Source organism: Macaca fascicularis, chromosome 16, assembly GCF_037993035.2.
Source record: "Macaca fascicularis isolate 582-1 chromosome 16, T2T-MFA8v1.1".
Lineage (NCBI taxonomy): Eukaryota > Metazoa > Chordata > Mammalia > Primates > Cercopithecidae > Macaca > Macaca fascicularis.
The window spans coordinates 17,000,146-17,027,425 of NC_088390.1; the positions used below are offsets into that span (position 1 = coordinate 17,000,146).

At 54.0% G+C, this 27,280-nt stretch overlaps 2 protein-coding genes across 2 annotated transcripts in view; both read right to left on the reverse strand.

The window, feature by feature from the left end:
* The window catches only part of LOC107126499 (TBC1 domain family member 28-like), a 37,969-nt gene that overhangs the window by 7,868 nt on the left and 2,821 nt on the right, over positions 1 to 27,280 (reverse strand). The gene's annotated exons all lie outside the window — the stretch shown is intronic.
* Positions 17,158 to 25,975, reverse strand: LOC135967959 (TBC1 domain family member 26-like). The gene is made up of 6 exons (XM_065532824.2): positions 25,846 to 25,975; positions 24,546 to 24,594; positions 23,431 to 23,551; positions 22,638 to 22,732; positions 21,117 to 21,266; positions 17,158 to 19,843 (listed from the first exon to the last, which is right to left on the reverse strand). The coding sequence occupies exons 1-5, from the start codon at positions 25,950 to 25,952 to the stop codon at positions 21,255 to 21,257; spliced, it is 384 nt and encodes a 127-aa protein (XP_065388896.1). The 5' UTR covers positions 25,953 to 25,975; the 3' UTR covers positions 17,158 to 19,843; positions 21,117 to 21,254.

A 27,280-nucleotide genomic window follows, 5' to 3' on the forward strand; every position in this document is an offset into this window, starting at 1 on the left:
CCCTCATTAAGGAGGCATGGAAGGGAATGTGTGTCTGTAAGGAAATGAAGACGGCTCAAGCCCCTCGTTCCCTGGGTGTTTGCACAGGTGTCCTCTCTGCTGACCATTCTTTGGTCTCTTTCTCCTCTTAGTGAAAGGAGAAGCAGAGCCCCAGCGGGTACCCAGCTACTTTGGGCCCAAGCCAAGGTCACAATCTTCCTCGGGAGCCTGGTGAGACACGGGCACCACTGGTCCTCCCAAACCGAGGGAGCAGCGTTCAGTGGAGCTGTGAGCCCAGGAAGGTCATAGATGGGACGACTCGGTTTATTAGACACAACCAAAATCCAGTGAGGAAGGGCAGTCACCAAAGGTTTTATTCTCCAGGAGGAGGGGCTCTCGGGGGCTGTGAGCAGCTGGCACAAGGACTTTATTGCCCATGTGGTTAGGTGATGACGACCTACAAGTGCACTGGAAAGTGGGACCCAGAGTGACCTGACCTGCTCTCTCTCTTCCCTCTCTCCCTCTCTCCCTTTCTCCCTCTTTTCCCCTCTCCCTTTCTCCCTCTCTGCCTCTCTGGCTTCTCTGTCTCTCTTGTAATCTCTTGCCCCTTTCCCCATCTCTCTTTCTCTCTCTCTGCTCTCTCCATCCTCCTCTCCCTCCCAGCCTCCTCTGTTTCTCCCCCATCTCTCTCTGCCCATCTTTCGCTTTCCACTTCTCTCTTCTCTCTCCCCATCTCTCTTCTCTCTTTCTCTCTCCCCCTTCCTCTCCCTCCTCACCCTCATTCGTGCTCCCTGGCACCCATCCTAGGCTGCTGCTAAGGCAATGCCAAGGCTGCTGTCCTGTCACAGTGTCCCCACTTCCAGCATCTACACATGAGAAGATGTTCAACATCATTAGTCATTAGGGAAATGCAAATCAAAACCACAATGAGATATCATTTTGCACTCGTTAGGATGCTATTATGAAACAAATGGAAAATAGCCAGTGTTGGAGATGTGAAGGAACGGGAACCCTCACGTATTGCTCATGGGAATGTATAATGCAGTGACCCATGGAATGTATAATGTATAATGTGGAAAAGTTTGGCAGTTCCTCAAAAAGTCAACATGAAACTACCATATGACCCAGTAATTCCACTCCTAAGTAGATGTCCAAAACTCCTGACAGCAGGGTTGCAAACAGGTACTTGAACTCAGGAATGGAAAACCAAACATCCTATGTTCTCACTGATATGTGGGAGCTAAGCTATGAGGATGCAGAGGCATAAGAATGATACAATGGACACTGGGGACTTCAAGGGAAGAGTGGGAGGGGGGCGAGGGATAAAAGACAACAAGTATGGTGCAGTGTATACTGCTCGGGTGATGGGTGCACCAAAAATCTCAGAAATCACCACTAAAGAACTTACTCATGTAACCAAATACCACCTGTGCCCTAATAACTTATCAAAAAATAAAACACAATTAAAAAAAAAAGATACTTGTGTCCCAACATCAAGAGCAGCATATTCACAATAGCCAAAAGGTAGAAACAGCCCAATTGTTCATCAACAGATGAATAAATGAGCAACATGTATTATATGTGCACATGGGGATGCTATTCAGTTGTTAAAACAAATGGAATACTTATACATCCTACAAACATGGATGAACTTTGAAGATTTGCAACTCAAATCTAATGAATAAACAGGGCTGAGCATAGCGGCTTATGCCTGTAATGCCAGGAGTTTGGGAGGCTGAGGTAGGAGGATCACTTGAGCCAGCAGTTTGAGATCAGCCCGGGCAACAAAACAAGATCCCATCTGTACAAAAAAATTGCTTAAATGCCGGGCCTCATGGTGTGAGCCTGTATCTCAGCCACTGGCAGGGCTGTGGAGGGAGTCTTGCTTGGGATCAGGAGGTTGAGGCTGCAGTGAGCTAGGATACCACCACTGCAATCCAACATGGGGAAGACAGCAAGATTCCTCTCTAAACATAAAAATTACATAAAATGGCTCAGCACAGTGACTCACTCCTGTAATCCCAGCACTTTGGGAGGCCAAGGCAGGTGGATCACAAGGTCAAGAGATCGAGACCATCCTGGCCAACGTGGTGAAACTCTGTCTCTCGTAAAAAAACAAAAATTAGCTGGGTGTGGTGGCTCATGCCTGTAGTCCTACCTACTCAGGAGGCTCAGGCAGGAGAATCGCTTGAACCCAGGAGGCAGAGGTTGCAGTGAGCTGAGATCATGCCACTGCACTCCAGCCTGGCGACAGAACAAGACTTCGTCTCAAAATAATGAAAACAAAAACAAGTAAGTGTGTGTCTGTGCCCATGCCTTCGAGCACGTGCATGTCAGCTTGCATAGCTGTGTGTTGTGTCTGTCTAAGTAGGCACACGTGCATGCGTGTGAGTGTCGGATGCTGGAGCAGTCAGGGTTCAAGTCACAGTCAGCACCTGCTCCTCACTTCCTCATTCCTGGTTCCTACAGGTCCCCCGAAGAAGCATGTAGGGCCCAAGCACTCCCTGCCACCTCTGAACCCCAAGCACAGGCACGAGAGGGTGAGTGTGGCCGACTTCAGGGCCCAGGCTTGGAGGACCCTGGAGCCGACTCCTGGTGCACATGCCACATCCGCCAGCCTGCCCTGGCCTGGCTCCTGGGAAACACTTGCCCTTGGCCAGCTGGAGAGCTGTTGATTTGGGACACAGCCCCACAGCAATCACCACTTTATCCCACCCCCAAATACTTCCTAAGGCCATTTGTTAAGGAGACGGCACAGGCAGCCTGCTCTGATGGCTTCCTAGACACAGTCTCCGGGGACAGGAAGCCCGTCTGGCCCCCTTCCTATGAGGTGGCTGGGGAGGCTGGTGGTGGGCATTGGGGATGAAGGATAAATTGGGGCAGTTTGGGCATGTTGGGGTGATCAGACTCAACGCCAGGCTGTGGAGGCTACAAAGTCCGGCGGAGTCAAAGGAATGAGAAATGACAAGAGAGAAAGTGGGACCTGGGGGCCAACGCTAATATGGAGGCTGCGAAGGCCCCAAGCTCTGGGAGCCCACGCCATTTATTGGTGCTCAAACAAAGAAACAGGTGGTAAGGATGTGGGGGTTTAAAGGAAGCAATGTATCCAGTGAATGAGCTACAGCTGTGATGTTGTAGCATTTTCTTTGAAACATGTGGCTACTTGAGATAATGCAAGTGCTAGAAGCAAGGAGCCAGCAAGTCTAGCAGACATGGAAACCCTACCTCAGCTTCTCTCCCAACACTCAGCTTTTCTCCCAACAGGGCAGAGTAAGCAGCAGGAAGTTTCAGAGCCTTAGGACCACAGGGGCCCCGGCGTCCCTTGGCCAGGATGCTGAGCCCAGAGAGGGCAAGATCTTGACTTGAGGTCACAGAGCAGCAATCCCTGGCAGAACTAGCATTCCTTTTGGAGAAATTCAGAGTTTGTGGTCCCCAGGAGTCGTTCATTTACTCATGCATTCATTCGGCGATTACATATTGAGCATCTATTATATGCCAGGCCCACTTCTAGCCCAGCATACAGCAGTGGACAAGACAAACCAATCCCCACCTCAAGGAGCTGATGCTTTGGTCACAGAGACAGGAAACAAGTGAAGAAGATCACATCACATGATGCTAAAGGCTAGCAAATAAAATTACACCACATGGAAGGCTGGAGTCACTCTGTCCAAATGGTGGCCACTAGCCTCATGTGGCTATTTGAGTTTCAAGCAATTGGAGTAATTGAAAATGAAGAGTTTAGCAGCTGGGCGCAGTGGCTCATGCCTGTAATCCCAGCACTTTGGGAGGCTGAGGCGGGCGGATCACAAGGTCAGGAGATTGAGACCATCCTGGCTAATATGGTAAAACCCCACCTCTACTAAAAATACAGAAAAATTAGCCAGGCATGGTGGTGGGTGCCTGTAATCCCAGTTACTTGGGAGGCCGAGACAAGAGAATGGCGTGAACCCGGGAGGTGGAGCTTGCAGTGAGCCGAGATCAAGCCACTGCACTCCAGCCTGGGCAACAGAGTGAGACTCTGTCAAAAAAAAAAAAAAAAAAAAGAATGAGAGAGAAAATAAATGCGATAAAATGTTAATAATGGGTGAATGTAGGTGAAGAGTATGTGGCAGGGTATTTTTTATTCTTGCAAATTTTGTGTAGGTTTGAAGTTATCTCAGAACAGCAAACGTAAGAATGATTCCTGCAGACACACGAGTGATTTGAGCTGTTCACAGGGCTCAGGCAGGAAGCAGATCTCTCGCCCCACTCTGATCCGGGTCACTTAGTCCAGTCCCTGAAAGCAGTGGATGGACAACCATGCCACCTTCTTTCTTCAAATACGCCTTGTTTTGTATCCTGCCCTTTTTGTGTAGCATTAGATCATGAACATTTTCCTGTGCTATAAATATCCCCTCAAACATGTCGTTTCTTGTGGCTCCCTAGTGTTCTACCTGTGATTTCCTCGGTTGCTCTGCCTTGGTGGAATTCAGTGATTCTTCTGCCTTTTCACCATTGTAAGTGATGCTTTGTAGGTTCATCTGTGCTGAACCTCTGACCAGTCTCTTCTGAAAGAGTCTAAGGAAGGAGACAGGGACATGGACCACTGGCTTTTGAAGGCATTCCGTGGGTCCTGCCACGGTGCCTTCCAGCATTCCAGAAAGGTGGTCCCAGTGAACAACCCACCAGCACGGGCCCCGCTCCACGGTGCCCCAGCAAGGCCAGTGTCCCTATACAGCAAAATTAAACCATTTGCCAATTCAAGGCACTCCAGATGGATCTCTCTGTTTTCTTTGATGACTGATGTGTCCATTTTTGTTTCCTTCAGTGCACAAAGACTGCGCATTTTCCCGGGACTGTCAGGGTGGTTTTCTTACCAACGTGTGGTGGTTGTGAGGATTCAATTGAGTCGATGCCTGCAAAGTGCTGGCCCAGCGCAGGAAAAGCACCCATTGCTTGCTGGCTGTTTGCCATGCCACTGCCCGGGTCACAGGCTGGGTCTGCTGCTCGCTGTCAGTGCCACTGTAGCCAGGCTGCTCACCCCACTGAACCTCAGTTTCCTTCTCTGTGAAAGGGGAGCACCTTCCTCACAGGGCTGTGGTGGAGTGAAGGCAGGTAAAGCACTTAGGAGGGCGCCCTCCCAAGCCTGGCGCACTGCAAATGCTACTGGGATTTGCACAGGAAGGAAATTGACCCTTTGTCTTATTTATTGCCCATAGTTTCCTTCCGGAATCCGAAAGCGAAAACGGAGTGTGGTGTGGCTGGCAGAGCAGACTGCCCAAGGGAGCCAGGAGGAGGGGAGGAGGGAAGGGGTGGGGGCGGTCTCCTCCAAGGCTGCTGTAATGCTGACCTAGAGACCTCCAGAGTGGGGCATGTCCCACACTCAGCTGGCCCTGCTCCTGCCACCAGGCCTGGCACACATTGGGTGTTCCCTGAGCCACGTCGAGGAAGGAATGTCTAACTCTTGAAAACAGTCTAGAGCCATAAAGATAGTCCTGGTTGGACCCAGACCAAACCTCAAATTGGTCCCAAGGAAGATTTCACAACTTCCTTTGTGAGATGCCTCTTAGCGTCGCCCAGCGCGGGTCAGGAAGTCCTTCTTGAGAACTAACCTCAATCCTTCCTGCTCGCCCTCCTCATGCTTGGGAGAGGAGGCAGCAAGGAGGGGAGGACAGATGGGCCTCTCACCTCAGAGCTCAGATGAGGTCCCGAGAAGGTGAGGCTAGGCCCTGACTCAGCTTCAGCCCACACTATTTCCATTCCCTTCCGGTGACTCAACAGGGGAGGGGCCCTGGGGCCACTCACCTCTGTCTTCTCAACCTGCAACTCCCCCCACCCCTTCCTGGATTCCTGTGACGCAGGAATCCCTCTGGTCTGTGTGGAGGAACCCAGAGCAACTTGAGCCAGAAGTGGATGTCCAAGACGGCATGAGTCACCCCTCAAAATCAGGACCAGTGAGGGCCTGAAGAGGCCACACCGTCTCCGGCAACCTGGCCACTTCTCACTTCTCTGGGAAAGTGGCCTGGAGCTCGCATGGCATCTGGGCCCAGCCTCTGCCTCTGACCTGCACTGCCCCCTGTGTCACCCGCCTCCAGGGTGACCCTCGTCCTGGCATTCAGACAGCTCCACTCACTGCTTCAAACAAACCTCTTCCACCCTGGTTCAAACATTAACCAGCTGTGTGACTTTTTAGAAGCCCTTCCCGTGTTTAAAAACCAAGCTGGGAGGATGCTGCACCACTGCCATCATGATTCTCACTGAACCGTCACAGGAAAAAGCATTTCTTGCGCCATGGCTGTGTGCAGAACAGGCTTCCCACGGTTGAGTCCCCCAGGCCCCCAGAGACACTGCCAGTGAAATGCCATCAGCCTCAAGCATGGTTCTTGGTACCCAGCCCTGGTAAAACCACGTGTCTCAGGCCTTCTGAACCACAGTGCCCACAGCCCTGGCTGGGTTTTGTCCCAGGGTACAAGACTGGCCAACCCCTGGCTGAGCTGGAAGAATAGCTCCCTCAGCTGGCAGGGACCTGCCCCTGTTGCAATTTGGACTAAGTAAATACTGATAGGAGCAGCCTGCATGCCAGGCCAGGAGGGACAGAGGCAAACTCTGCCCTCACAGAGCTTAGAAGCTGGGGTTGGAAAGCATAGGAAAGGGTCACACACCCAAGAGAAACAAGTGCTGTTGTCCGTCAAAAGTAAACTTACTGCATTCTATAAACTAAAAACAAACAAATGTTCTCCTGCATTGCATAGCAAAGGAAAAGACCAAATGACTCTGCCATGCAACAACTTAGATCAATCTCGCAGATAAAGTTGGACGAAAGAATCCAGACGCAAAAGAGTATGCACAGTATGGAATTCAAAAACAAGCAAAAGTCATCTATGGACACAGAAGTCAGGGTGGTGGTTTCCTGGTGGGGCTGGTGGAGGATGGGGTTATTGATGGGAAGGAGGCACCAGGGAGCTTTCTGGGGTCCTGGAAATGTTCCATGTCTTCATCTGGGGTGTGATGACGGGGTGGACACATTTGTTAAAAGGCATTGAGTTGCACACCAACTGTAAATTTTGCCTCCATTTTAAGAAGAGGAGGGAAGAAGAACCCATGGGGAGACCAGCTGGGATCCCTTGCTGCTGACTCGTGGGCATTGCCTTCATGCCTCATGATTGTTGGGCCATTAAGGCCTCCTGGCAGCCTGGTAGACCTAGAAGTATCTATGCCAATAAGACACAGATTGTTGGCTCCACCCCCAGTTTCTGAGTCAGGAGGTCTAGGGGGGCCCTGGAATTAGCATTTCTAACAAGCTTGCAGGCCATGCTGAAGCTCTGGCCCAGGAACTGTGCTTTAGAAGAGACAGTAGAACGTGGTGCTGGCTACAGCATGTACTGTGAGATCCCTCCAAGCTGGGAAGGACCCAGGTAAGTTCACAGAGGAGGTGCCCTTGAAAGATCAGTAAGATCTGAAAATGCCCAGACAAGCAGGAACTGCTGGTTCCAGGGAAGGAAGTCAGTGTGAGGCAAAGCAGAGAGGCTGGGAAGTGCGGCGAACAGCATTCCAGGCCTCAGGAGGGCAGGGCTGGCAGACAGATGTCTGAGTCCATTTTGTGCTGCTATAACAGAATACCTGAGACTGGGTCATTTATAATAATCAGACATTTATGTGGCTCATAGTTCTGGAGGCTGGGAAGCCCAAGGGCATGGTGCCGGCCCGAGCCCAGCATTTGGTGAGGGCCTTCTGGCTGCCTCATCCCATGGTGGGAATCAGGAGGGTGAGAGACCAAACTCACAGTCTCGAGGCCTTTTATAATCAGCATTAATCCATGCGTGACGGTGGGCACCTCAGAACCTAAACACCTCCTATCAGGCCCCGCTCCCAATACCATTGCACTGGGGGCTAAGTGTTGAATACGTGCCTCTTGGGGACACATTCAATCCACAGAAAGAGGACGTCGAGGCTTCTGCTTAGGAGGTTTTGTTCTGCAAGATAAAGCTTGAAAATAGGAGGAAGCTCCAGAAAAATGGCCCTCCCCCACCCCCACTGTGGGATTATGTTCCAAAGTCAGAAAGTGAGGCACAAACCACGCGTGGTCATTTACCTGTGACAGCCTGTGATTGGCCTATGAAGGTAGATAGCCTAGCTCAGGGCTAAAGGGCTGGAGCAGAGCTGAGTTCACTGGCTGAGAGCCAGTAAAGCCATCCGTGTGCATTAAGCGCTTATATTGGATGACAAACGTGGACAAAGAGCCCTCCAGCCCTTCCCTGTAACAAGCAGGAGCCGGGCAGAAGGGCAGAGATGCAGCACAGCCGGGTCCAGTGTGGAGGGCAATGTGGGGCAGGGCCAGGAAAGGGGCCTGCAGCTGTTGGTAGGCAAACGGGTAAACAAACCCATTACAGTGGAGGTGTGCTGCTGACCGCCTTTCCTGCAAGCTCATGGGCCGCCTTCACAGCACTTTCCCGGCTGTGTTTTCAGTGTAATCTTACAACTATTCTGTCAAAACACCATGTTAAACACTAGTTGAAAAGTCACTGTGCAGAATTGCCATATAATCTAGTAATTCCACTTTTGGGTACATACCAAAAAATACGCAAAAAATAATTGAGATCAGGGTCTCCAACAGATATTTGTTCACCCATGTTTATAGCAGCATTCTTTACAACAACCAAAAGGTGGAAGGCACCGAAATGACCATCACTAAACAAAATGTGGTCTATGTGCACAATGAAATATTATTCAGTCTTACAAAGGAATGAAATTCTGGCAGGTGCTACAATACGGAAGAATGTGAGGACGTAATATTCTGGGAAAAAAGCCAGCCACAAAAAGACAAACTCTATATGATTCCACTTATATGAGCTAAGGGAATGGGGAATGAGGAGTTACTGTTCATTGGAGACAGAGTTTCAATTTGAGGAAGACAAAGAAGTTCTTGAGATGGACGGTGGTAATGGTTGCACAACAATGTGAATGTGTTTAATGCCACTGAACTGTACACTTCACAATGGTCAAGACGGTAAGTTTTATGTGGACAAAAAGAACATGCTGTGTTTGGCCAGGTGTGGTGGTTCTTTCTCCAGATTGTTGGCTCCACTCCCAGTTTCTGAGTCAGGAGGTCTAGGGGGCCCTGGAATTAGCATTTCTATCAAGACTGCACGCCAAGCTGAAGCTCTGGCCTAGGAACTGTGCTTTAGAAGAGACAGTAGAACGTGGTACTGGCTACAGCATGTACTGTGAGATCCCTCCAAACTGGGAAGGACCCAGGTAAGGATTACATGCCTGTAATCCCAGCACTTTGGGAGGCCAAGACGGGCAGATTACTTGAGGTCAGGAGTTCGAGAGCAGTCTGGCCACTGTGGTGAAACCTCGTCTCTACTAAAAATAAAAAAATTAGCTGGATGTGGTGGCGCACGTCTGTAATCCCAGCTACTCGGGAGGCTGAGGTGGGAGAATTGCTTCAAACCAGGAGGAGGAGATTGCAGTGAGCCGAGATGCGCCATTGCACTCCAGCCTGGGCGAAGAGTGAGACTCTGCCTCAGGAAAAAAAAAAAAAAAAGAACATGTTATGTTTGTATTTAGGATCTAGGCTTAGCTACGTCTAACAACAGTGGCTTTAACAAGACAGAGGTTCATTTCTCCAGCACATGGTCTAGGGGTGGCAGGGCAGGGCTGTGGTGGCAACTCTGCTCCATGCAGTCATTCAGGGATCCACCCTCCTCTCTCCCATCCCTAGGGTGTTTCTCTCGTCCGTGTAGCTCAAGACAGTGCACCATCACATCCACATCCTAAACAACAGGGTTAAGAAAAAATGGAAAAGGGCTTACCTCCAGCTTAATAATTTTTTTTTTTTTTTTTTTTTTAGAGACTGGGTCTCACTTTGTCACCTAGGTTGCAGTGCAGTGGCACCATCATAGCTCACTGCAGCCTAGCCTGGGCTCTAGGAATCCTTCCACCTCAGCTTCCTGAGTAGCTGGGACTATAGCCACATGCCACCATGTCCAGCTGAATTTTTTTTGGGGGGGGGGGTTTGTAGAGATGGGGTCTCGTTATGTTGCCCAGGCAGGCCTTGAACTCCTGGCCTCAAGAGATTCTCCCACCTCGGCCTCCCATAGCTCTGGGATTACAGGCATGAGCCACCGTGAGCAGCCAGCTCCCACCTCCTGTGAAGCACTGTCATTTGGGGCCTCTGTTCTAGAAGGGGGTGCCGTTGCTGCTTGGTGTGTTGTCCATCCCCTCCACAGGATGGCAGCTACACTTAATCTCTGGTGGCCACCATGGAGGTGCTCTTCTCAGGTTGGCCTTCAAGAGAGAAGCCTCTGCAAGAAGTGCAGTCAGCTGACAGCCTCCAGCTACTTGGGGATCCTCCGCCACATTCAACTCATCCTGCCCAACCTGGGACCCCACTACTGGCCATCTTTGCTCCAGAGACCCCTGGGGCCGGCTGAGGCTCCCCCGCCCAGCTCTTCAATGGCCCCTGTCCTTCACAAGCATTGTGCTCGGTGCATTCCAGGCTCTCCCTGACTACTCTGCCCCTCGCCCCTTTCTCCTTTACAGCTCCTTCTCCTAACACAGTTCTTGCATTTCTAACTCCAATCTGTTGTCTACTTCCCAGGGGACCTGAACTGACACTTTTGCCCCAGGTCACACCCCCAGCACCCAGACGAGTGCCTACCACATAGTAGGCACTCAACAGAATTTCCAAGTGAGCACAAAAAACACAGTGGGCAGTCAATACGTGTATGTTGAACTCAGCAAATTGCAAAGCAGCTGGGAAACAGCCATCGCCGACTTCCCTGAGCGTGATGCTCCCGCAGCCGCGTCAGCTGCGGTGCTTTGCCAATGCGAACAGGAGTGGAGAGTTAGACCCAGGCCCACTCCAGCTGCTGGGCCCCTTGCTCAATGCAGCCCCTTCCTGCCACCTGCAAAGTGGGGTCTTCCTGAGCCCACAGAGGGCACAGAAGGAAACATCTGCTCCCGGCCATACAGGCCTCCCTGGCATGGGTACCCTGAGAGTCCCGGTCCCGGGAGCCAGGAATAACAAAGAGGCTGCCAGGGCCAGGACCCTGGGACTCTGGCTGAGGGCAGAGCATGCCTCTTCGGTTTGCTGGGCAGGAGGCTGATTGGGCTAAATGGGTTTTGTTGATGGTGACCCTTTGTTCCTCCATGGCGGCTCCGTCTGAGGAGTGTTTTGGAGGCTGTTCATTTTCCCTGCTTCCCCTGCTGCTGCCCCGGAGACAAGGAGAGCAGCCTCCCAGTGGCCTGCTGGTTTGTAAAAGAGTCAGGTGTGGGAGGTTGCATCATGTGCTTCTCTGGACTCATGGTCTGCAAGGATGTATGACAAGTGTGGCTGTAGGTCGATGAGCTGTGTGTGGCTTAGTAATGGGCAGTGGATGAGCCAGCGGGAGCAGCAGGTGGCCCAGGCCCCAGGGATGAACATGGGGGAGCTGGGTCTGATGTAGGCAGGAAGGAGACGTCAGCAGCAGCAGCCCCAGGGCATCGGGGCACAGGGTACGGGAGTGGGGGCAGAGACAAGCCAGAGATGCCTGGATGATCCATTCTGCCGAAATAACAACCTTGAATCCAGGGCTGGGCCTGGCTGTGACTTGGCCTGGACAGGGCTGGTGAGCAGCAGGTGTGCTGACTGCAGTTGAGAAGCCATCGGTGTCAGACCAGAGTCCCCGGGCTCTGCACCTGAGGCTGCTGCGAGGGGAGAGCGATAGGGGCTCAGGCATGTCGAGGAGGTAGGTGGGCACATGGAGGTGGGGCTCCAGGAAGGGGACATGAACACAGCAGGTCTTGGAGCTTTCTCCTTCAGGGGCAGGGGCAGGAGGATGGCCACCTGGCTTCACCACAAAGGGCCCGAGAGCACGGCATGGAGGGAGAAGCAGATCTGGAGAGAACACTGGCTGGTCTGTGTAGGGAGGTGGAGGAACAGGTTGAAGAGGGAAGAATTCCTGACACAAACCCCGAAATGACAAAGGGAAAGAATGACAAATCCAATTACACAAACATAAGCAACTTCCAAAGACCAATCACAAAAACAATCACAAAGTCCCCACCAACACAGCTGAAAGTAAAACAATCAGCCAAGAAGAAATATTTGTCACCTGCAGACCATGGCAGACAGAGGATTTTATTTTAAAGCACCCTACAAATCACTAAGAAAAAACCCCAAAGAAATAGCAATCTGGAAAAGAACACAAAGAGGGAACGTGCAGAAGAAGTGCCAGCAGCTGCCAAACCCACGGTCCACAAAATCCTGGGTCAAACAGGCAGGAGACAACATGACAAGGTGCCACTCTCTGCCCATCGGTTTGGCACAGATTTAAAAACAAGGACCCGGTATTGCCAAGGATGTGGGGAAAGAGCCCTGTGGGTGAGGGCGTCAATGGGACAATGCCTGTCAACTTCTAGAATAATCATGTGTGCTTCCTTTTGATCCAAGAATCCCACTGGGGTGGATTATTCCTGTAGAAATGTTTGCTCAGGTGTGTGAAGATACCTGCATAAAACTTTTCATCTCAGCATTGCGTGTGATGCTGATGCCACAGCGTGGTGCCAAGATACCTTATGGAGAGGACCTGGAAGGCCTGGCCAAGGGTGGGGGCCATGGTGCTGTGGTCCCTGCCTAGAGGATGCCTGGCTGGTGCAGGGCAAGAGGGAAGTGGTCCTGGAGGCAGCATTGCCTTGATCTAACCATAGGAGCGCACTGGACAGGGGTCCTGTGTGTGTGGGATCGGGGTCCCCCAGGCCCCATCTGTCCCCTCATGCCCGGCGGCATTGAGCAGGTGTCTTAGCCACTCTGACCTCCACATCCTCCTCTGTGAAACGGGGTGTGACGGGACTCCCTCTTGGGCTCCTGAGATCCTGGCATGTGTAGCGCTGTTCAGGTGCAGTTCTAGGCCCTCTACCTTCACTGGGCTTAGGTAGCCTCCTACCAAAGGAGCATGAGAAGACACAGAGAAGCCAAGCAATTGCCTGAGGTCACACAGCTGCCCAGTGGCCGCAGAGGACACAGCTGGTGTCCCATCCATCAATCACCCACCCTCCCCATGCAGGACTTGCTTCTTCATGTCTAAGCCTGGGACGCCCGAGCAGGATCCTTGGGCTGCTTCTCCCAGCTGCAAGGATGGGCAGGCTCCACAGCTGGAGGCCTGGAGAGTCCCTGCCCCAGGAGAGGGTCTCAGCCAACAGTGGCTGTAGGGGTGGTGGACAACTACTCTAGCCCCTTGCTCCTTAGTGTGGCAACCTCTGGGGCCTGCTCCACGCTATCTCCCAGGGCTCCCCGCAGCACAGGGTTCCCCGCAGCACGGAGCCTGGTGCTTCACTGGTAACTGCCTTGATAACGCATACTTTACTGGCTTCTTCCCTCCCCTGCCTCTCGTGCCCTACCCTGGGGATTCCTGCATCTCTCAAACCAAGCACTTGCTCTGGAATCCTGGTCCCGGGGTCTGACTCTGAGCCCTCGCCCGAGACAGTGGAAAAAGCCAGAGTTGGGCCAGGAAGTCGGGTTCCAGAACCTACTTTTCAAAAGTTTTTGTTTTTGTTTTGATTTGTTTTGTTAAATAAAGAGGCAATGGTGTCTTGCTTCGCTCCGTCATTCAGGCTGGGGTGCAGGGGGCAGGCAGCCTCGAACTCCTGGGCTCAAGCCATCCTCCTGCCTCAGTCTCTTCAAGCGCTGGGACTGCAGGTGTGACCCACTGCAGAATCTGTTCAGTGGGGCGGCTGGACTGGTTTCGACCCACTGGACTGGTTTGCAAAACTCGCCACCCGGCACAGTCTCTGGACATTTTCTTTTTTTTTTTTTTGAGACGGAGTCTCGCTCTGTCGCCCAGGCCAGAGTGCAGTGGCCAGATCTCAGCTCACTGCAAGCTCCGCCTCCCGGGTTCACGCCATTCTCCTGCCTCAGCCTCCCAAGTAGCTGGGACTACAGGCGCCCGTCACCTCGCCCGGCTAGTTTTTTGTAATTTTCAGTAGAGACGGGGTTTCACCATATTAACCAGGATGGTCTCGATCTCCTGACCTCGTGATCCGCCCGTCTCGGCCTCCCAAAGTGCTGGGATTACAGGCTTGAGCCACCGCGCCCGGCCGATGGACATTTTCCTAGATTGTGACAAGGGGCCGCTGCCAGGGGAGAGTGAGGGACCGTTTACCCCCTGTGCCCCTCTGTCCCTGGGTCAGAGCCTGAAATTTATTGCACCCACTCGCCCCAGGGACAAAGTCCTCTGCACAGGGCAGGCAGCCAGCCCCTGGACCAACGCCTCAGGAAGGTAAAGAAGCTGGGTCCACCCGCGCTCATCACCTGATTTTGGTCCAGGGCAAGCGGTCCAGGGCTCCTCCCGCCTGAAGTGGTTCCTCCCAGCCCCATCCGGAACCCGGGGTGCGGAGGACCCTAGTGCTTAGGTCAGAGGCGCCACCTGCTGGTGATCATCAGGAGGTGCTGGCGCCTGGTTCTCTGCTGGAAGACTGGCATCCACTCTGGAGTATCCAGGGCTGTCACCCAGGAGGGCTGTCACGCAGGAGGGCTGTCACCCAGGGAGGCTGTCACCCAGGAGGGCTGTTACTCAGAAGGGCTGTCACCTAGGGGGCTGTTTCAGGAAGGCTGTCATCCAGCCAGGCTTTCACCCAGGGCTGTCATCCAGGGGGTCTGTTACCCGGGACTGTCACCCAGGAGGCATGTCACCCAAGAGGGCTGTCTGCCAGAAGGGTTGTCACCCAGCAAAGGCTGTCACCCAGGACTGTTAACCAGGAGGGTTGTCACCCAAGGCTGTCACCTCTGGCTGTCACTCAGGAGGGCTGTCACCCAGGAGAAGCGGCTGCCCACCCACAGGTGCCTAGGGGCCTTTAGATAAGGTCTGCTTCAAGCTGCTGGGGTGTCCTGTGGCAGTCCTCACACAGTGTTACAAAGGGGGTTTAACACAACAGAAGTTTATCCTGTCAGGCCAGAGTCCAGGATCGAGGGGTCGGCAGGTTCCCCCCTCCTGGCCCCTTCCCTGGCTTCTGCTGGTGGCCGGAAGCCCTCAGTGTTCCTGGGCTCTGGATGCAACCTCTGCCTCCGTCTTCACATGGCCTTCCTTCCTGTGTCTCTGTCCAAATGTCCCCTGCCTTATAATGATACCAGTCACTGGGTTAGAGCCCTCCCTAATCCAGCAAGATCTCATCTTTCCTTGATCACATCTATGAAGACCCCATTTCCAAATCAGGTCACGTTCACAGGTGCTGGGTGGACATGACTTTTGGGGAGGTCGCTACTGAACTCAGCACAGAGGTCAGTTCAAACACAGCCCCCTCCCCTCAAAAAAAAAAAAAAAAAAAAAGGAAAATTTCCCACCAGAATGCAGATTTACAGCTTATGCTGGAAAATCAGAGCTGCCTAATCAATCAGTGTAATCCATTGCATTACAAGAATGAAGGGAGAAACATGACCTTTTTTTTTTTTTTTTTTTTTTTTGAGACAGGGTCTCCTTCTGTCACCCAGGCTGAAGTGCAGTGGCGCGGTCTCAGCTTGCTGCCACCTCCGCCTCCTGAGCTCAAGATCCTCCCACCTCAGCCTCCTGAGTAGCTGGAACTACAAGCATACGCCACACCACCATGCCTGGCTAATTTTTGTATTTTTTTGTAGAGACAGGGTCTCCATGTTGCCCAGGCTGGTCTCTAACTCCTGGGCTCAAGTTATCTGCCTATCTTGACCTCCCAAAGTGCTAGGATTACAGGTGTGAGCCACCACACCTAACTGATAAAGCACATTTATTAGTTTATAGTTTATACTTTAAAACAAAGATGATAACAGCCCTTTCCCAAAACAAACCTCCTTCTCACCTAGGGACTAGACGGCCTTTGTAAGACTAACAAATGAGCCACAAGATTAGAAATTATGGTTTAGGACTCATGCAGCTGGAGGCTACAAGATTCTGCCCCTCCCCAAATTGCTCCTAGGAATTACGTCCCTATTGTAAAACCTAAGATCGGTGCTTGAGAGATTTGCTCTTGATGGATCAACTGGCACCACCCAGATTGATAAACTGCCTCATCTGATTTTGTGGCTCTTACCCAGGAACTGACTCAGCTCAAGAAGACAGCTTTGACTCCCTGTGATTTCATGTCTGACCCAAGCAATCAGCACTCCCGACTCACTGGCCTTCCCCACCACCTACCAAATTATCCTTCCAAACTCTGATCCCCGAATGCTGATGGATCATGCCAATGGAGACTGATTGGAGTATAACTCTGGTCTCTCCTACGGCCAGCTTTGCATGAATTACTCTTTCTCTGTTGCAATTCCCCTGTCTCAATAAATCGGCTCTGTCTAGGCCGCGGACAAGGTGAACCTGTTTGGAAGTTACAGGGGCACCCCTGCTTTCCTGGGGTGTCCACCACAGAGTGCAGAACACAGGTGTGTGGGCCTTTCTGGCAGCTGCCTGTGGTTTGGCCAAGCCCCGCCTCCCCCATGTCTCCCTGGGCTTCCATCCTGTCTCCACTTGCATTTAGGGGTGGCTGCTGCTCTGGGAACATTAGAATCCAGAAGAGAGACGGAGCCACATTAGTTTTCTTCAGGCATCTTTCTAAATGTTTGTATCCAAGTTAATCTCCCTTACTCACTGTGGCATTGCCTTTCTAAGCAATTACCTCTGTGCCTGCTGCTAAAGAACTTCTCACCCAAGAGGGACAGCAGCCCTGGGCACTGCCGTGGGCATTAGGTCCTGTGTTTGATGTGCTCTTGTGATTTTACTTTGTTAGAACCAAATATTGACATGATGGGTTTGGGAATCTCTCTTCTTTTAGCTCCCGATCCAATATGAAATTCAGGAAACCAGTTTGTGACAAACTGCATCTGGCCACTAAGGGAGCCCCTGGGTGACCCCAACACATTCACACCAGTGTATGAAAAATTGCCTGCATTTCAGAGAAGATAAATGGACTTTCCCTCTTCAGATGCTTGAAGGGAGCGCTTTGAGCCAAGTGGTACATGACCTCCCTCCAGCCCCGGGGCCCTCAGTGGACCTGGGCTGCCTGGCAGGCACTGGAACCTCCCTGGATGTTCCCTCCTGCACCAGCACCACTGCAACATACAGACCCAAGTGTGACTTATTTTGGCTTGGTGTGTATGCTTTTCATTGTGTAAAACTGCTATTCTTTTGACAATTCAGGAGACTGTTTTGTTTACTGTAACTTTGAAAACAAAAATTGTAACAAAAACATTCCCATGACTGTGCTGTGGTTGGAGACTTTATTACCAACATATTTACACCTTTCTTTTCCCTCTCACTTTCAGGAGCTGTTTCAGGACTCCTCCTCCTCCCCTAATAACTTGAGTCTTTCCCATGTCATAATAAAGCTACATTTTCTTCTGAAAACTGGCAGGTTCTCCCTCCCCAACACAGACAGCCGAGGAGAGGGTGGCAGGAAGGAGAAGAGCAACCAGGGCACACTGGCCTGCATGGGGCGTCCCTGGTCAGAGTCAGTGGCCAGAGCTGCAGCCTGCCCTCATGCCCAAAGTCTTGTCTGGGTGTCAGGAAGGTCACGCACTCACATTTCACCCCTTTCCGTGACTGGCTCGCTGTTCGTTGACGCTTGTTCCTTCTTTTTAGAGCAGGAAGGTGTCATCTAGGACTCTGTCCTTGGGTGTGCACAAAAGTCACCTGAGGCCCTTGACCTACAGGAATCCTTGCCAGCCTTGGATTGCAAGACCCAGGCTATGGTATAGCAAAGTGCATTTTGTAGCAAGCTCCTTGCTTGATTGGAGAGTCACAAATGGAAAGAAATACTATAATCAGTGGAGAGAAGATGTACACAGATATTCAAGAGCACGGTTCTCTGACAGATCACAAGGTGGGGGTAGATCGCTATGACATCATCTCCCAGCCACCCCCACATACTTTCCCTGCCCTCAGCAGGTCAGGAGTCTCCTGGTTGGCCTCATCTTCGATTCTGAAGCCTCTGAGATCTGAATAGTTCTGCCCCCTCCTTTTTCAGATGCCTCTGTGGCAAACCTTTGTTATTTGACTTTCTTTGCATGAAAACACCAAGAACACCAGAGAACACCCTGGGTTTCAGACTTAGTCCTGTCTTCTCATATTAAATAGAGCCATTGTTGTGTTCCCCTGGGGGAAGCTTCACTCTGCCTGGGTCCTCAGACCTTCCAACCAGCAAAGCTCCATTTCTCCAGGACAGGCATAGGAAAACTTTGTGACTGAGACATTCCATGCAATACTGAACATCGCCCACTTTCACACCTTCACTCTCTCAGAACTACACCTTCTGGCTGTCGGAGAGTCAGCACCGTATACTGGTTTCCAGTAGAAAGCATAACATTTATCTTGTAAGACAAACCATCACTTCAGTGTAACTGAGCGATGCTTCCAGGTGGTGGCTGACGTAGTGAGAACAGTTAGTTCCCTGATCGGGGCCATGGCTCCATGTCCCTCACTGTGAATGGGGTACCCTGGTCTCAAGCAATGCCCTGTGGGCTGCTGTGATGGCAACAGGCAGGGCCGGCGAGTCTGTGTCCAGGTAGGAGCTCTCTGCAGTGAAAGCCGATCTCAACCCTCTCCACAGTGTGGGTAGCCTGCCCACAGGTGGCCAACCGGTCCTCCTGGGAAACAGTGCCAGCCCAGGGATCGACACCAAGTCTCTCAGCAGATGGGGCACTCGGCAGTGGTGTCGGCCTGGTCATCCTGGTCAGGGTACAAGCAGGATGCTGAGCCTCTTGGGTCTCATTCCTGTCTGATGGCCACTTTGTCTATGGGTCCATCCAGCAGTTGTGGTGGCTGGGGAAAGGAGCTGACTCCATTCACCTGGTGTGCCGTTTTCCCCACCTCAGGATCAAGAGCATCCTCTGCAGCGATTCTCTTTGGTGGGAACATGGGAATGTAGATGAAACTATCTTCACAGTGTGAGCTGCTGAGGCAATGACTGCAGGGCGCCTCTGCCCTCTGGGAAGCCCGGCTGGAAGGCGCTTGGCAGTGGTGCCTGCTGTGGCTGCGACAGGGGCTAGGCTGCAGGACAAGGCTTCCAGGAGGGGGGTGGTGCAGCAGGCAGGGCTGCGAAGTCTCTGGGTGCCACGTTGGCATAGCGGACTAGGGCACTTGGGGCGCTGGTGGGCCAGTCTCCGGGGTGCAGACTGCCTGCAATGCAGCAATGAGGTCGGGAAGAGGCAGCAGTGTTCACAGCTGTTGACTCCCTTGAGCCAGCCCCCCACATCCTCATCACTGCACGGGCTCAGCGTCTCTGGCCTGGCTTACCCAGGTTCTCTGATGTTAATCCTTACAGCATCAGGGCTTGCAATGCCCTGGTCCCTTGCGTGGTCACCTGGAGGCCTGCGGTGCCCCTCTCCTCCTAGGACTCGGGTTGAAGCCAGGTCCCTCTAGACCTGGGACTTGGGCCCTGGAGGAGGGACTCTGACCCACAGGTGGGGTCAGGGGCCCCAGGGCACGCTGCTGGCTGGCTGGGGCTGTGGGAACCCCATGCTCAGCCTTCCCTCCTGAGGCCTTGATGGGACCAAGTCCCCCATTGAATGGGATTTCTCAAGGCCCACAAGCCAAAAATATAAAATAAAAATAAAATAGCAGTAAAAACCAAGGTCCAGCAGCCATCTGGGGCTGTAAGGCAGCTGGGCAGGTACTGCCTGAGCTCCTTCCATTCCAAGTTCTTCTTCTACCGAGGGGAGTCACAGGCAGGTGCCACCTTGCTGCTGGGGTATCTCTTGACCGGCCTCTTCTCTGTTATAAGCCAGGGCAGGGCCTGGTGTCGGGGTCCCAGTGGGCTCGCTGGGTGGGGTCTGTCTTTTTGTTCCAGGGCTGTCCACAGAAGATGGAGAAGTGACAGAGTCCCAGGAGCCGTGTTCAAAATGGCAGCACAGGAAACATGGACCCCCGACATGCGGGTCTGTGTGGAGCTGTGGCATAGAGTTCCCGGACAAGTGTTAGTGTAATACAAAGCCTGACCTCACCGGGGGACAGGCTGCCCTCATCTTGAGCTTCTGGGCCCCTCAAAGAGTGGCTTGCTGCCCTGGGTTCTGGGGAAGCCCCTTGTGCTGCTGGGCCTCAGCCTCGGCCTTGGGGACAGTCCTATCCGGCCAGGCTGGGGGTGACAGGGCTTTTGTTCCAGGGGGACTAATGGCATGAGCTCCTGGAGCTGAGCTGGTGGGGTGGGGAGGGCCAGTCTGTCCCCCTGACAGAGGGGCCCAATGCCAGGGGACACCCTCGAGGACCCTCACTCCATCTTGGCGGAAAAAAAGAAACATCTTCACTGAACGCGTTGGGTCCCTTCAGGGCGGGCCCCAGAGACCGGGGCCTCTGGAGTCCTCGGGGTCCCTGTGTGGCCCCCTGGCCTGACACTGAGGATGCCCCTGCACGCTGCTGATCCCAGGGCGAGGGCTGTGTGGAGCCTGGGGTGGGGGAGCTTTCAGAGAACCTCAGGTCACTCCCAGAATGGCCCCCTGGGTTCAGGCTGACTCAGGGCTTCCTGCCTCACACCCTCACCTCAGGGCTGTTCAGCAGCCCTGACTCAGAACTCAGGTGGAAGAAACCTTCACTGTCACCCAGCACCTCGCATGGGGGCCTGTCTCCATAGCAGGTGAGAAGTGAATGGGCACAGCTTCCCCTCTGCCCTCCAGTCCGTCCACCCCATGCCAGGGCTGGACCGATCCCACGCCCAGCTGAACTCTTGGTTATGGCTCTGGGTCAGGGCTTCCCCCATCCCCTCTGCCCAAATCCTCTCTGGGTCAGGGACACTGATTCTCTTGTCCCCCTGGCTTGTTGTCTTGATACCCTTGGAGGGGCACTCAGGAGTGAGGGGCCCTTGCTGCTCTCTGAGGTTGCTTGGAGGTGGGGGTGGGGGCTTCCACAGCTCGGTCTGACTGCCCCAATGCCCTTCAGGGCCCTTTGAGGGGGTGAGGGAGACAATGGGGAAAGTCGGGGAGGGGTGTTGTGGGGTCCTGCCCATGACCCCTGCCTGTCCACACAGCATGTCCAGCACACACACACATGCTCTCAGAGCCTGCCCTGAGGACCGGCAGACCCATTTGAGTTTCTTAGAGTAGAGGAGGAAGAGGAGGAAGAAGAGGTGCAGGAGGAAGGCCAGGTAGGAGGGCTGATGGGTCCAGGGCACTCCCCACTACTGACTGTCCCAGAGGGTGACTCGGGACGGGACCTGGTGCTGGAGCTCACCTGGGGGTGGCAGGTCCCAGTGTTTCCTTGTGAATTCCTTCATGGAGGTTTGAAGGTTCCTGAGGACTGCGTTGTCCTCCAGGGCCCAGCTCTGAGACAGTTGCTCCTGAAACTCCCAGATGGTGCTCCAGGAAAGCTTCATGAGGTACTCTAGGGACAGGGCGGGTATCAGGTCAGGAGGATTCCTTGGGGGAGATCTGTGCCTGCACCCCATTTCCACCAGGCCCACCTCCCACTGGGTGGTGCCTGTTCCTTCTTGGCCACCCCAGGGTCCGGCTGTGCACAGGAGGCGACAGCTGGGGAAGGCCAGGCAGGGAAGTGCTCACCACACTCCTGACTTTCATCTGGGTCATGTGGGGGTGGACTCAGTGTCATCATGCCTTGCCCAGCCCACCAGGCCAGACCCCCCTATCAGGATAGAGGAAAGAGTCATGGGGACAGTGTGAGGACACTTCCCTCAGGCCAGCTGGGATCTGTTCTGCGTGTTCCCTCCCCCAGGCACCCTTGGGCACACAGGACGTATTCCTGTGTATTTTGGATGATTCATGCTCCACGACCGTCACTACCTGCTCGCCCTCCAAGATAAACACATCCCACAGTTGCGGGGTGAGCCCAAAGGATTTCTGTGGGGACAGCAGGTGTGGGAGGACCTGGCCTTTCCAGGCTGGGGCTGATGGCCTGAGCAGGGCCCACCCTGGAGTGCTGGGGACCCCCTTTCCAAGGGATGAGATCCCCCATAACACTGAGTCAGACAAGGTTCTGTAGCTCCTCATGGGGGGCTCATCTCAGCAGTGCTGCGGCTTCCGGAAGGAGGGGTTTCCTGAGGACTTGGGGCTTCCCTGGGCCCTCCCAAGTCGGGTCCTGCCCCAGTCTTCCCGCAAGGCTGGGCCGAGCCTTGGCCTCTGCTATGGGATGCCCCTCTTGGGCAGGGCCTGGCTTGTGAGCCCTGCAGGGACCTGCCTGTGCCTCCTGTGAGCTGGGGGTGAACCAGGTCCTCCTGGAGGAGCTGGACCCCTGGGCTGAGGGAGCTGGGCACTGCACCCCTGGGCTGGAGTCTCCCTGTGCCTCCTTATCCCACCCATGAAACACCGGAGGAGCCTCATCAACATGGAACCCTCAGTGCACAGCCCTTCCTTGCCCTGAAGGGAGGAGCAGAGGTGCTCAGGGCCCCCTGGGCTACCCTGAAGTCCTCCTACTTCCAGTCCCCTCTACAGACCCTCCTCCAAGGAGCAGAACCCAGGGCAGTGGCCAGGGGTCCCCCAACCCCTGCCCCATACCCAGATGCCCGATGGACACACTTCCCTCAGCCCTGCTCAGCCAGAGCTTGGCTCTGGTCCCAGCACCTCTGCTTCCCCCAGGGCAAGAAAAGGAAACCCAACTCCAAACCCACGGAGAATCCCCATCCCAGGTCAGGCTGTGGCTGGGACTTGGCCTCTTGTCAGCTCCATGAGGGACTCGAGCCGCCCCTGGCTTGTGGGACCCAGGGCCTCTGGGGAGGAGCTGGGGGTGTTGTCCACTCACCAGGTGTCTCATGATCTTTGGGAAGGACTTGGGCAACACCTGCTCCTGGTGTGATAGGAGCCTCCAGAGCCAGGCAGTATTCGGACTGTAAAATACTGAGAAGCCCCTGACCCATCACCCCATCAGAGTCCACTCCCAAGAGCTGGGTAGTGGCAGAGGACCCTGGGCCCTGAGGCCTCCCTCCCTCCTATCTGGTGACCCCATCATGCGGCCTCAGCCCTAGGGAGGAGGGCCCTAGCTGGAGGTGCTGCCCAGCAGCATCATGGGTCGAGGTGCCAGGAGGGCAGGCCTGCCTTTGATGTTTTGAGGCAGGGCAGAGGCAGGCAGGTGCCAGTGGGGAGAACGGGGTGGGTGCTGGGGGCTGTGTGGCCATCTCCTGGATGTGATGTCAGGCTGGGGGACATGGGATGCGTGGGGAACATTGCCCTCTGGGCTTCATTGGCCCATTCGTGGGCAGGGAGAGTGGCTGGGAGTGCAGCCAGCTGGGAGGCAGGAGGACACTCAGGGAGGTGAGCGGTGCCTGCACAAAGTTGGGGCTGGCTTCGGGGGACAAAGGCCAGCCAGGGGGAGGTATCAATGACCTCTGCTGTTGGGGGTGAAAGGCATCTGACTTGAGGTAAGAGGGTCCCTGTCCAGACCCAGGCTGCTGTGGGACCCTCAGCAGGGACATCCTGGAGACTCCAAACAAGCTGGGATGCAAGGAAGGCGCCTTGCCTGGAAGTCAGGATCATCAGCCAGGGTGGCCGTCCCCTGGCATGGCTGTGTAAGGCCCTGGGGGCAGCTGTCCACCTACCCTGCAGGGAGTGCCCCTCACCGACCAGCAGCTGGGCCAGCACCCAGAAAGCATTTTCCTCCAGCAGATACAGGAGGAGGATGGCGGTGACGTGGCTCAGGTCCCTGTGGTAGCCCACCTCCTGCAAGAGCCAGAGTAACCATGGAAGGATGTCACCTGGGAGGGCTGAGGCCACCTGGGAGGACTCATGTCACCAGAGATGGCAGAGGTCCTTGGGGACACCTGCCACAGGCCTCCAGGGATTTGGGGTGGGCATGAGGACTGAGCAGGTCACATATGACTCAGCTGACAAGGATCCTGGGGGGACTCCTGCAGCGAGCGTCTAAGCTCACATGGCCCTAAAGGGCACAGGCAGGGATTGTTCATGCCCCTTCCCCTGGGCCAGGCTAGGGAGGCCACTGTGCCAGGCCTGGAGCAGCACCTGTGAACTGCACCCACCATAAGGGCAGGCAGCGGGGACTGACCACCACACAAAGGGTCCTGCAACAGCTCAGGGGCTGCCTGCCAGGCACAGCAGGGCGGCTGGGTCCAGACCCCATGTGGGCAGCCCATGGAGTCAGCTCAGCGGCTCTCCCTGCCTGGAATGGTCTGGAAAGTGGGAGTGGCGCAGGAGCAGCCACCTGGGTGACACCCTGCCTGTCTGTTGCACTCATATGGCATTCAGGGAAAGGGAAAATTGGATCTCTGCCTGGTTTCTGGTGAAGAAGAGGCTTCCTCAGGGTGCAAACTCATTTCATGACAAAAGCCTGGTCCATCAGGCACCTCAGCAACTTGTCAAACCTGTCTCCTGTGAGGACCATCTGCATGCGACCCTGCCAAGCTCCTGGGCTTCTGGGCAACACCAGGAAGGGAAGGTCATTTCTTCATCTGAGACGTGGGGATCGGGTCAAGATGACACCAAGAGTCTGGACCTCAACCATTTTCCATCTCAGTTTGACCCCCTCAGCCAACCCTTGCTTGGGTGTCCACGCCAGCAAGTGAGCTTGAGTCCTGCCTACTACGTGCTGGTGGGTCACGAACACTGAATTTTCCAGAAGTGCTGACACCCCCGAGAGACACCCATGCCTGTGAATATGGGCACAGGGCCCAGGAATATCGCTGCCCGGAATACTCACAGGGTTATATGCAGAATAGGCCACGAGGATGTCACATAATTCCTGCTGCCTAGAAAAGAGGGAAAAGAGGGGCTTTTTGTTTTGTTTTGTGCAGATGCTGTCAGTTTCATTTTGTCTACAAACCCGGACAACAAACACAATTCTGGGTTCAGATGTTCTCCCAAATAAGCAGTGAGCTCTTCAGGACACCTGAGTTTTTAGGAGTTTTTTCAGTAAAATCCACATTCCTTGCAATGCAAATATCACAGGTGTACAGTTAGATCAGTAATCATTTTCACTCTGGTTGATTTTTTTCTTCCCCTTTTGCTCGGGTTGCAAACACAGAAGTCCAGTCTTTGGGACGTGCAGTTCTACGGTTCTGAACCAATGTGCAGACCCTTCCGTCCACCACTGCCGCCCCTCCCAGAGCGGCTCCTTCATCCTTCAAGTCCCCAGCGTGTCCCCTTTGCAGTCAACATCTCCCAGCTCCGTCAGCGCCTGGCCATCCTGACCTGTTCTCTGTCTCTATGCTTTGCCCTTTCCCAGAATGGCCGATGAATTGGAATCCTGCGGTGGTAGCCTGTGGGGTCTGGCGTCATTCCCTCAGCAATACGCATCTAAGTTCCACCTATGTTCCTGCGGGCATCAGGGATTCGTTCCTTTTCCTCACTGAGTCATCTTTGTCTGGAGTGGAACCTCCTTCCTCTTAAGTACCCATGTTGAAGATCATCTCGGTAGCCTCCGGGTGTGAGTGACAATCAATCAAGCAGTGAACGTGGCGTGCAGCTTTTATTTGGACGTCAGTTTTCAAATCAGTGTGGTCAATATCTGTGACACTTTGGGGATGTGTGGTATAAGGCCACCGAACTTTGTGAGCCACGGCCCATCTGACCTCCAAAGTGGCTGTGCCCTGTCGTGTTCCCATCAGTCATGGGTGAGAGTTTCCGGGGCCCCACATCCTCCCTAGTATTCTGGGCTGTCAGTGTTGCCTGGGAAGGCTCCCAAGTCCCACCACCCTGCCACCTTCCTGGGTAGTTGTGGGTCATGGAGGGCACTTTTCACCATTTTGCATAACTTTTTTTGCTGCCTTCCATTTCCTTGGAAGCCACCTGGGTTCTGGCCCCACATGTCCCAGCCCGGCCCAGGGCTTAGAGCCCGGGAGGTGCTCAGTCCGTAATGCTGGCTGTTGCCTGGGCCAGGAGAGCCCTTGGCAGCTCTGTCACTTTTCCTGGGTGACCGTTGGCCTCTGCCCTGGGGAAGCCCTTATCCCTCTGGATCACCCCATATTTCCCGGGACCCCTGCAGCCCCCATAGGCCTTACTTGACTCTGAATCCTTCTCTAAACATCGTGTGGTTCTGCAGGGTACAGCTGGCATCTACCTTGATGCGGTGGGTGATCCTGGAGGACCTCTTGCCTTTCTCCTTCATGACCTGTAGGGTAGGGCCGAGAGGAGGAAGCAGCCTCAGAACAGACAAAAGACTTCCTGCCCCAAACGGCAGTCCTCCCACAGTCAGCACTTCTGGAAGGAAGGGAAAAAGGTTTCCTTCTGCAGAAAGCTCCTTTTTTGCCTTGTTTCTGAAGCCAGGGAGGTCACAGGCACCTGTGGTGCCTGTGTCACCATCTGTGCCCAGCATGTGCGTCTGACCACAGCCCCCACCCCCAACCCGGGCTCAATGTTCCCTCCAGCTGGAGTCCTGGGCTCCTGACACAGCCTGGCCTATTTGTCCTGCCCTGGCCGAGTGTGGGAGGGCCTTACCTTGTATTTCCCAGGTTCTGAGACTTGACTTTGTCAATGTCTAGCAGAAGTGACCACGCCCAGCCTCACACCGCCAGGGGAATGCCTTTGTACACGCTTTGAGACAGCTACAGACAGAAGAACCCTCTAGTGAGACAGGACGTGTGGTGACTGGGGGAGGAAAGCCAGCAAACAGTCCTGCTGTCCTATGGTGAGGATTGGGTGCCACCCACCCGCTGAGAGGCAGATGGTGCCATGTCATGGCCATGGGCGCCTGTCTCCTGACTGCAGAGAGCAGTCACAGAGGCCACTCCCTCCCCATGTTACCTTCTTTTTCTTTTGAGATGAAGTCTCACTCTTGTCGCCCAGGCTGGAGTACAGTGGCGTGATCTTGGCTCACTGTAACCTCCACTTCCTGGGTTCAAGCAATTCTCGTGCTTCAGCCTTCTGAGTAGCTGGGATTACAGGCGCCCGCCACCATGCCCAGCTAATTTTTGCATTTTTAGTACAGACAGGGTTTCGCATGTTGGCCAGGATGGTCTCAAACTCCTGACCTCAGGTGATCCGCCCACCTCGGCCTCCTGAAGTGCTGAGATTACAGGTCTGAGCCACCAGTCCCAGCTGTTCTGTTACCTTCCTGCTGTTCTTATATTTTGTCCAGTCTCTGAGTATTTTCAGCCACTTGGCAGTGCGTTTTATTTCCTGACATCTTTGCTGTCAGATGAACCAGGATGGAGTTAGTGGAGCTGCCTGGCCTCCAGCAGCGGCCCATGGATGCTGCGTCCTGGGCTTCCAGGCCCTGAAGGAGCCAGGACAGAGCAGACCCTGGGAGCTGAGACTCTCTGAACTAACTGGAGCTGGTGATCTGGACTGGTGATCCCAGGACATGCAATCCTCAGGCCACAAACACCCCAAGTTTTGGTCGGGCCCCGGCCTTTAGCTGGGGACTTGGTGCAAACAGGCAATGGCCTCTGAGCCAAGATTGTGGTTCTTGGTTTGGGTTTTGGTCAAACGCTCATG